General features: G+C 47.4%; 4 protein-coding genes and 1 long non-coding RNA gene across 5 annotated transcripts; 4 read left to right on the forward strand and 1 right to left on the reverse strand.

Moving 5' to 3' along the window:
- Nucleotides 1-3: 3 nt before the first annotated feature.
- On the forward strand, nt 4-703 carry LOC6526304 (60S acidic ribosomal protein P1). Its single transcript, XM_002087390.4, has 2 exons — nt 4-207; nt 356-703. The coding sequence occupies exons 1-2, from the start codon at nt 136-138 to the stop codon at nt 620-622; spliced, it is 339 nt and encodes a 112-aa protein (XP_002087426.1). The 5' UTR covers nt 4-135; the 3' UTR covers nt 623-703.
- Nucleotides 704-920: 217 nt separating this feature from the next.
- Nucleotides 921-1,496, reverse strand: LOC6526305. The gene has a single exon (XM_002087391.3). It carries the CDS (start codon nt 1,399-1,401, stop codon nt 976-978), a length of 426 nt encoding a protein of 141 aa, XP_002087427.1. The 5' UTR covers nt 1,402-1,496; the 3' UTR covers nt 921-975.
- A 284-nt stretch (nt 1,497-1,780) lies between these two features.
- Nucleotides 1,781-2,563, forward strand: LOC6526306 (ADP-ribosylation factor-like protein 16). The gene is made up of 2 exons (XM_002087392.4): nt 1,781-2,221; nt 2,277-2,563. The coding sequence occupies exons 1-2, from the start codon at nt 1,833-1,835 to the stop codon at nt 2,467-2,469; spliced, it is 582 nt and encodes a 193-aa protein (XP_002087428.1). The 5' UTR covers nt 1,781-1,832; the 3' UTR covers nt 2,470-2,563.
- Nucleotides 2,564-2,876: 313 nt separating this feature from the next.
- Nucleotides 2,877-5,584, forward strand: LOC6526307 (tetratricopeptide repeat protein 8). The gene is made up of 5 exons (XM_039370428.1): nt 2,877-2,994; nt 3,444-3,878; nt 3,951-4,798; nt 4,860-5,048; nt 5,105-5,584. The coding sequence occupies exons 2-5, from the start codon at nt 3,479-3,481 to the stop codon at nt 5,321-5,323; spliced, it is 1,656 nt and encodes a 551-aa protein (XP_039226362.1). The 5' UTR covers nt 2,877-2,994; nt 3,444-3,478; the 3' UTR covers nt 5,324-5,584.
- Nucleotides 5,585-6,283: 699 nt separating this feature from the next.
- On the forward strand, nt 6,284-7,181 carry LOC120320642. The gene is made up of 2 exons (XR_005560164.2): nt 6,284-6,817; nt 6,880-7,181. It is a non-coding gene; the product is annotated as an uncharacterized LOC120320642 (long non-coding RNA).
- Nucleotides 7,182-9,651: the final 2,470 nt, after the last annotated feature.

Below are 9,651 nucleotides of genomic sequence, written 5' to 3' on the forward strand. Positions count from 1 at the left end.
ACTGCATATCAACTGCTCTTTCCGGTTTAGGATTTTGACCAGCGTGCTTGTTCTCGTCCCGAGCTAAGGCCATTTGTTATAAACAATTAATTTTTGGCAACTTGCACAATCAGTGATTAGCCACAGCACTTCGACATGTCCACCAAAGCCGAGCTCGCCTGCGTCTACGCCTCCCTCATCCTTGTCGATGACGATGTCGCCGTCACCGTAAGTTCTTCGATTTTGCAAACTACGCAGACGCCGCAAATCCTCCAAAGCCCCGGCCATCGGGCGGAAGCATTGGACGATTGGCGGGTCTTACGGTATATTGCGCATTGCTGCAACATGTGCTGATATTATTTTTTGGATTTACCAGGGTGAGAAGATCAACACCATCCTGAAGGCCGCCAACGTCGAGGTGGAGCCCTACTGGCCCGGTCTCTTCGCCAAGGCCCTGGAGGGCATCAACGTCAAGGACCTGATCACCAACATCGGATCCGGAGTTGGTGCTGCCCCCGCTGGAGGTGCTGCTCCCGCTGCCGACTCCGCTGCTCCAGCCGCCGAGTCCAAGAAGGAAGAGAAGAAGAAGGAGGAGGAGTCCGACCAGTCTGACGACGACATGGGCTTCGGTCTGTTCGACTAAATCCTCTAGAGAGCTTCTCGACAACCGGACATCCGTTGTGTTTGTGCTGTAATCCTCGAGAGGTAGACGTGTGCCGTGTTTCCCGACCTGCGTTACACTTTTTAATGTACAAATTCGGGGAAATATAGAAGACGTTTGCTAAAAAATTATTAAGACTATTTTTTATACAACCGCGGATTAATAAGTTCTAATAAGCTAAGCCTTTCTGAAAGAGTCGCTTCCATTGTACATAATTGGAACCCAAAAGAAGTTAAGTTGGATTAGGCGGTGGATCTTCAAGAAAGCTTGACCAAAGTGGTTTTTGTACAAACACTGTCATGCAGCTAATATTTATTGGATATAACAAACTTAAACTAGAATATCGCCTCCTCAATGACCTTAGCCAGGGCACGAAGATTGGGTCCGTCGATGTGCTTCAGACCCAAGCCCACCACAAAGTCCGTCGGGCACTTGTGGAGGCCGGTTCTGTTGACCAGGAACTGGATGGCGCTGCGGGTCTCATCAGTGTCTAAGCCCAGGCAGCAGTTCATGGTGATGGGCACCGATACGTGGAACTCTGGATTGTCCACTGGTCCATGCAGATACGGAACCACCCGTTCGTCCCTTTGGACATCGAAGTGCACGTTGTAGATGCCGGGAATCTTGCCCAGCTGCGTTATGACCAGGAACCACTTGTTGGCGAAGCCGTGGAACACTATCTCCGTGGGCACACCATTCACGTCCGCTGAAAACTGCCTGTCGAATCCGATTTGTCGAGGTTTGTCTGCTGCATGGGTCATTTTTTTAGCGAAATAAAAGAGTGTTTAAAGCAATGTTGATATTGTTTACGATGAGACAGCATGAAAAAGCGATGCAAAAAACATCGATGTTGTATCGATATCCATTAAGCTTCGATGTGTTCATATAAAGTGTGGCCGAATGATTCAAACTTTTGAATTGAACTTTTAATTCGGAAAGTTAAGAGCGCCATCTGCCGGCTTAAATTTCAACTACTGTCATAAGATTCGATAAGACGATTGATTTAACGAATTTGAAATTTTCAAATATTGTAAATATTTCGCATATTAAAAATATTAAATAAACAAGAAACACAAACATGTACGTGTTTACTGAACTAAATTTTTCAATCCTAATTTAATTAATTATTATTATGTTGTGGTAACCAAGGCTACCTTTGTTAGATCCATATATTAAGTAAATACAAACAGCAATGTCCACCTGCATATGTTTGGGCCCCAAAAGAGCGGGGAAAACTCACCTTCTGAAAGCTTTGCAGGATCCGGAATCCATCGACGAGACCACGTTTTCCATGCCCACCATTGGAACTGGGATCTACCGAATCCATTTCCCAACCAAATCGCCAAATGGGGATAAAAACAAGCCCCCTCCGAAAGAAGCTCCAGCTAACATTCCGCACGGCGGTAAAAATCTGCCCAAATCCATACAGATCATGGAAATTGGAGGGAGTATGGCCCCCTTGTGGAGGCAGTATTTCGAAGACGTCAAGAAGCTGATCTATGTGGTGGACACCTCCAATCTCTGTCAGATTTCAGCCGCCGGCGTACTTTTCTATTCAATCCTCACCGAACCGCGTCTGCAGTAAGTAAGGTGGAAAATGAACTGAAAACTCATGCACCAGTTAAATTCGTCACAGGCACAATACCAAGATCCTGTTGGTCCTGGCCAAAATGGATTACTCCTACCGCCAGATGCGAAACGAGGCTCTGCTCATGCTGCAGATGCAAAAGTTGCAGAAGCAGATCCGCCAGCAGGTGACCATCGTGGAGGCCAGCGCCGTCACCAAAGTGGGCTTAGACCCCATCTACGATTGGCTGCAGAGACCCTGAATTTAATCCCAAATATTTATTTCTAATCTGATGTATTTTGATGTACACCTTTGGTAATAAAATTGTACGAGGGCACTGCCTAATCTACCAGAAATAAGTTAATATCTGGATCAAGACCTTAAGTTCTCCAAATCAGATTTCCCATAGGCAGATGCAGATGCACTCCGGAAGAGGAACCAAGAAACTAGTTGGTTATATTACCCATGAAAGCCCATTAACTCGTAGTGATTAGAGCTCAAATGAACATTAGAGCTTAGGTAGATTCACAGGGTGTTAAGATTATCCCAACAGGGTGACTTCCCAGAGACAGGAACAGGCGCACTGCAAAGCAATTAATGTTTTGGCCGACCAGGTATCCATGGTAATCACCTCGTACCCCGAACCTAACCAATTCGAACCCTACCGGAAGACCCTTTCCATATGGCGCATATACACATGAACAGCTATACCTGCTGGAGGCCAGTCAGTCGATAGCAGAAACCGCAGCAGCGGAGGAATCTACAAATTAAGTCCCGTGGAAAAGAGGTAGGCGGGAAGTACAAATTATGGGCATAGAAAAATTAGATGGCATGGAGTCGAGCCAAGAACTAAGACCAGATTCGAGCCCAGAGGAGTCCAGCGTGCAGAGTCCAGAGGAGCGGCGAGGAGGGAGATGAACCGCAGGAAGCAGCAGCCGCATTCCTGATGCCCCTGGATTTTCGGTCTTCGAGGGGCAGAGGAAAGACACGCATCCGGTTTTAAAATTCCAGCGATCGAAGCGCAGCAGAAGAGCCCGAAAAAAGGAACCCAGCCGAGGAATTCAAACACTTGAGTCGGACACAGATACACAATATACTGAAAGAAATTATACGTTTTCGGGCACTCAACCATTTCATTCAGTAACTTATTTCATTTAAATTCGATTTCTAAAGCAAGAACATTCTTCCTGACCAACCTAACCAAATGTATGCTTTCTATATGCCATTTGTGTATAGTTTTTTTCCGAGTGTGAGAACTAAGGACATCGGCGATGCTGGCGACTCTGGAGCTGGACTACTTCAGGGCGGTGTCCCTCTACCGTCGCCGCTCCTACGAGCGCTGTGCCGAGCTGTGCAACGCACTCCTGCAGGCCGGTCACGATGGCCATGTCCAACTGTTCACCACCAAGGAGGAGGAGGAGGAGCACCAGCACCAGCAGCAGACGCAGAAGCAGCAGCAGCAGGCGGAGCACAGCAGATTCGGTAGCAATTTGCAACGCATTGGCCCTAGGCCAAGGGGAGCAGCTGGAGGAGGAGCCGGGGCAGCCGACTCTGGGCCGTCCATCACGATGCCCACTTGGCTGATGGAGGGCGTGTGGCAATTAAAGATGCGCGCTCTGACGCAGCGCGTGTACGTGGACGACCTGGACGAGGACGAAGTCGGGAACGAGGGTAAGCAGGTGACATTATTTTTTGGTTTCACAATCACCCATTAATTGTTTAATACCTCGCCATCTCTGGCAGCCAACGAGGAGGTGGAGTTCGAGCGCATTGCCACTGCTGCTCGACCAGGAAGCAGCATAAAGACCGCTTTCCAGCCTCGCCCCCTTACCAGTCAGAGGGCGCAGCAGGCGAGGAGCAGGGGTTCCGGAGTGGCCCACTCCAGTGATGGCCGCCTAAACAGTTCCCGGCCAGGATCGGCGGCAGTGGCTCGTCCTGGAACGAGTCTCAGTCGACCCGGCTCCTCGCTGGGATCTCGTTGCGGAACCGCCTCCAGGATTCGAGCCACCTCGGCAGCGGCTTTCAACGTAGGTGATGCAACTTCGAAACTCTACCAGGCGTCTCGCCTCAATCCCACCATATACGCCGAACGGGAAACGCTGGTGAAGGCCTTGTTCCAGTTCCTCTATTACCACGAAGCGGATGTGCAAAAGGCCCACTCCCTGTGTCAGGCGGTGCTGGAAGTGGAGCGCCAGAAGCCCAGTGGCTCCACTGGATGCACCTTGTCCTGGTGGTGGCAACAGCAGATGGGCCGCTGTCTCCTTGCCCTGCATTATCCTCGCAGAGCGGAGCCCTTTCTCCAGCAATCCCTGGCCAGCTTTCCCCATCCGGACACCTATCTACTCCTCTCCAGAGTATACCAAAGGATAAAGCAGCCCGAGCGGGCTTTATCCGTGATCGGCGAAGTGGTGGACTCGCGTCCCTTCGACGTCACCTACCGGCTGGAGCAGGCGAGAATCCACCAGGCCATGGAACAGCAGGAGGACGCACTGCAGCTCTACAGACTAGTGGCCAAACTGCATCCAATCAATGTGGAATCTCTGGCCAGCATTGCCGTGGGCTACTTCTACGACAACAATCCGGAAATGGCGGTAATATGGTCGTCATCGTCATAAGCAGTATATATCAAATTGAAAGTTCGACTTACCCTAGTTGATGTACTACCGGAGGATTCTGTCCTTGGGCGCCCAGTCCCCTGAGCTCTACTGCAACATAGCGCTGTGTTGCCTGTATGGTGGGCAAATCGACTTGGTTCTGCCGTGTTTCCAAAGAGCTTTGGCCATGGCTACGCAGCCGGGTCAAAAGTCAGACATCTGGTATAATCTCAGCTTTGTGGCGGTGGTAAGTAGGGTTAAAGTACATACTTAAGTATGTATTATTGAAGTAGTTTTTAACAGACTTCTGGTGACTTCAATCTGGCCAAGAGATGCCTCCAACTGTGTCTCACATCAGATGCCCAGAATGGAGCTGCACTCAATAACCTGGCTGTGTTGGCTGCTCAGTCGGGAGACATTTTGGGGGCCAAGTCCTATCTGAATGCAGCCAAGGATGTGATGCCCGATGCCTCGGAGGTAACCACCAACCTGCAATTCATGGATGTGCATTACAAGCTATAAAAGCTAAAGTAACCCACAGCTTAAGCAACTCATAATAAGAACCTTATGAAATAAAATAATTATTAAAGTTCACTTAGTAATGCTAATCAATCGCTGCTCACAAGTGCCTAGTACTTGAAGAATGAGTTTCGTTTTCTTTTGTACCGCGACTGCGGTCAGTGCAAACTGATTCACGTTTTGAAATACTCTAAATCAGCGACCCACCCACCTAAATATGCTTTCCAATAGAACGATTTTAATTAGCGAACTCAGCACAAAAGCTTCGGCAAATGTTGTGCAAAGTCACTATGTGAAATCACCATGCCATTCCATTTGTCAGGTGTTCGGGTCAGCAAACCTGCTGATGCTGATGCTGTTGTTAGAGATGAAGTTGGAGCTGAAAAGGTTGCTTCTGGCGGGGAATGGGAGTGTTCGGCCACCAGCACACCACCACCTACTCCGCCTCCCTTTGTTTGGCTAGAACAAATGATAAGCGCCAAATATTTGTTGATAAATGTTTGAAAATTAACTAGCAACGTCCGACGACGTTGAACTCATCGCGCTGGCATGCAAAAGCCAAATATTTATCAGCCTAGAAGCGGCCAGAGCACCTCGGTGCTGAACCCCCCGTTCTACTTAGCTGGGGATTACAGATCCCACGGTTCGGGGACCAAGATGCTAATCGAAATTTGAATAACGCTCTTGGGCTTCCAGTTGTGCCAAAAAACAAGACAAACATTCAGTTCACACACTCGGAAAAACAATAAATTGCATGAATTATAGATGTGGTTTTAAAAGTTTTTAACTTCGACTTCTAAACGGATACAAAGGTAAAAGTAAACTATACTGATAACTAGCTAGCTTAAGCACCTTGTTCATATACGCTTCATTGTACAAGACATTTAAAATTATAATAAAATATTTCACCTCTATAAATCTATGACTTGCAAACCAGTATGCTACTAAACAGAGAATATTTAAAAAATGTTCAACGAATGATTTACAATGCTTTTCGCTTGTTTGTTTTCTAATTTTAAATGCGAGTCCAGCCACATTTTGTTGTCGTGTACATGCCTATCTGATTCTACACATCTACGGGTATCTCTATCTGTATCTGTATCTGTAAATGTATCTGTATCTTGTATTTGCCCGTTTCCGTTTTCGAGGAGAGTTTCGTTTTCTTTTTGGCATTGAATTCGCATTCGCGTTGACTGGGCTTATCAGCCTTTGGCTCGAAATGCGTCAGCGTTTGCGGGCACTTGACGGCTTTTTACTTTTCATTTTTATCACAGACATGCCAGCGAGTTGCAGCACTGCTCAAAACACAAAACTGCTCAAAACTCGAAACCCACCTGCCCCTCAGTCGGAGTGACTAGTTAATCATTGCCGGATTCGCCTCGTCCGGCGGCAGGTGCCTCCAAAGTGTCAAGATGATCTCGTAACGCGACTCTCAATTAGCCGGCCACACCTGACAGCTGCAGATTGAGCTGTGAGGCGAGAACTCAGTCGAGAAAGGTATTTCGCCGGGCTTCACATACTCCATTTCACCCCCTCACTCGGGACTCTCCTTTCCCCAGCTTTTCAAATACTTCTGCCGCACGAGCTGAACGATCTGAACGATCTGAGATGTGCCAGGTTCCTTTAGTTCTTTAGGCTTTGTTCCAGATGAAATGATTTTTCGATCGATTGAGCTGATGACCACAGACTTAGCAACAGACTTAAATTATAGAGCATCAAGTGGGCTGCTATTCCGGAATGCCACATTAATAGCTGTAGACTTGTAACTTGATTTAAAGTAAATTGTTTTGAGATGTGTGTCATGTGTGAAATTGTATATGTACATTCCAAGTTCCGCACACTTCACACGCCTCTGTTTGAACAAGTGTTTCCCTGCGGTTTATTTCTATTTCTGCCTAAAACTGTGTTACCATAATAACATGGCAACCAGCCCCTCGGCTCCTTTTCCTTCCCGAGCCCATGGGAACCAAATGCATTACCGGGAATCCATTGATAGCCGAGGAATCGATGTCTAGCCTTGTTGTGGGTAGACCGCAAGAGCAAAGAGCACCATCATCTTCCCCGGCTGACATGGAGATGCAGCTCGGCTGCCCCGGGTCATTCCTTTCCCCCTGCCACTTGCCCCTTGGTTCTTCCGATCCTGCAGCCCATATAAAAGCTCATTAAAAACATAAAAACATAAAAAAGAGCAGCCAGGCAAACGGAGCCAAAGCAGCAGCTACTGTACGGAGCTTGGATGATTTCGTCGATTTTTAGCGGCCATATGTCCCCCCTCGAGGTTCCCCATGTTCCTGGCCAAGAAATCTCCTCTAAAGGAAGAAAAGCAAAGGAAAGACCAAAACAGGTAAGTCAACAACAGCCAAACAATTTGCACAGCGAGAAAAATAATGGTGTTTCGCACTCAAAGTTTGCTAAATCGGTGATTGCACCGTAGAACGTTTACTCGCTTAAACCCTTCAGAGATTTGTTTGCCCCAAGGGTTTGGATCTAACTTTCATCTTTTTTCATCTTTATTATTTTTTTTCACTGTACTCATCCGCTTGCACTACGCACGCGCGACGTTCTCTGCTGCGTTGGGCTGCCTTCATGGTGTGTGTGGTTTGTTTCCTTTTTTTGGGGCTTTGGGGCTTTGGGGCCTTGGCAGCCTCGAATCTCGTGCCTCGTGTTGCTCCTCTTCTTGCTGTTAGCCGGTATTTACAGGGTATCCGCGGATGTGAAGTATAAGGTGCATACATACATATATGATTAAGTTTACTATAAAATTAAATATTAGTCAACGCCAATAAAACTCCTTAAAATTTGATCAGTCGAGTATATTGTTGATATGTTGTTGCTGCTGCTGCTGATGATGATGATGATGATGAGGACGATGCTAAAGATTGCAATCACGTTGCGCGCAGCGAACAGAGTTTGTATCTTAAAGATACATCTGCGACCGCGCGACTCCCTGCTCCCTGAATTTCATTTCACTGGAATTTATTTAGAACACATTGTTGCTGCTCCCGTTGGATGTTGCTGTAGCTGCTTCTGCCGCGATGTTGCAGCCGGGGGCTTAGCAGGACCAGCAGCAACACAGCAGCATCGCAACAGCAACAGCAGCAACGCAACAGCAACAGCAGCAACATGCTGCATTCCAAGGCCCAAAAAAGGCAAATCCCAAGCTGCAGCAGCGGCAAAATCGATTGGCAGCCTGAAATTTCATTGCAGTTTAGTCGGATTCCCGCTCGCCAACTAAAGCCGAGAGAAGAGAGAGAAAAGTTCGGTTCGAATAAATTGAATCGAATCGAAACGAATCGAATGAGATGCCAAAGAGCCGCGTTGCGATGCCGACTGGAAATGGAGTGAAAGTAGGGTAGGCAGATTAGACTCTTTGGATTGGATCTGACTCCAACTTGCCGAGCATGTACACTTGGCCAAAAGTTGGGGTATGGTCCTGTATGAAACTTTAAACATTTAACACAAATCTCACTTCTTTACATGAGCACAACAAGATGATTGCAACAGTGCAAGATTTTTAAAAGCTTTTGACCAAGTATTTCTCAAAGTGGACAAGTGGCCAAAGGTCGCAGTTGAAACTCCCGCTCTCCTATTCAAGTGACCCCTCCTCCCCTTTTTCCAACTCCACACCCCCGAAACTTATTTGAATTCCACAACAAAAGAGAGCTGCGCCGAAATACCAGCGATCCGAATAGGAAGTGAGTTAGTGTAACAAATGTAATAAAAATACCTGAGATACATTTTCGACGATGGCCTGCGCACGAGGTGGGGAAGGGGGAGGGGCGGCCCATTACCATTTTCGTGGCCAGCAGAAATATTTGACCATAATAAAAAGAATACAAAACAAAGCCAATCGAATCAAATCGAATCGAATCGAACAGCAAACAGCAAACAGAGAATCGAAGCGGAAACCTAATCGTCAACTCATCGAAGCTTACGATACTCTCGATCGGGAGTGATAAGGTGCTGAGTGTAGAGTGTTGAGTGCTGAGTGCTGAGTGCTGAGTGGGGCTTGCATTCACTTGAAGAGTGGTTGGAAAGGGTGGAACATTGTTGGGATTGCTCAGTAATTTTGAAATTCGTATGTCCAACAAATAGGCCTGGTCCATTGCCAATAAGTTGAAGTTTCATAGCAGAAAGGGTAGGAGGTATGCGACAGTCGGCGATATCGACGAACCATCGACTGACTGACTGGCAATGAAGCGTAGCGAAAACACGCCAGAAACAGCAACACACACCACACCACATACACACCAGCGGGTACTGGTACCCGCGTCATATGCCAACTTATTCAATAAATTCCGGGCCCCCTCGCCATATCATCATCGCCAGCG

The sequence above is a fragment of the Drosophila yakuba genome, chromosome 2L, assembly GCF_016746365.2.
Source record: "Drosophila yakuba strain Tai18E2 chromosome 2L, Prin_Dyak_Tai18E2_2.1, whole genome shotgun sequence".
In the NCBI taxonomy this organism is placed as follows: Eukaryota; Metazoa; Arthropoda; class Insecta; order Diptera; family Drosophilidae; genus Drosophila; species Drosophila yakuba.

Coding starts and splice junctions, on each gene's coding strand:
- LOC6526305 (XM_002087391.3), bottom strand. CDS start 1,401: ATGACCCATGCAGCAGACAAACCTCGACAAATCGGATTCGACAGGCAG.
- LOC6526304 (XM_002087390.4), top strand. CDS start 136: ATGTCCACCAAAGCCGAGCTCGCCTGCGTCTACGCCTCCCTCATCCTT. Junction 208..355: donor ATGACGATGTCGCCGTCACC/GTAAGTTCTTCG, acceptor TGGATTTACCAG/GGTGAGAAGATCAACACCAT.
- LOC6526307 (XM_039370428.1), top strand. CDS start 3,479: ATGCTGGCGACTCTGGAGCTGGACTACTTCAGGGCGGTGTCCCTCTAC. Junction 3,879..3,950: donor GGACGAAGTCGGGAACGAGG/GTAAGCAGGTGA, acceptor CATCTCTGGCAG/CCAACGAGGAGGTGGAGTTC. Junction 5,049..5,104: donor ATCTCAGCTTTGTGGCGGTG/GTAAGTAGGGTT, acceptor AGTTTTTAACAG/ACTTCTGGTGACTTCAATCT.
- LOC6526306 (XM_002087392.4), top strand. CDS start 1,833: ATGTCCACCTGCATATGTTTGGGCCCCAAAAGAGCGGGGAAAACTCAC. Junction 2,222..2,276: donor CTCACCGAACCGCGTCTGCA/GTAAGTAAGGTG, acceptor AATTCGTCACAG/GCACAATACCAAGATCCTGT.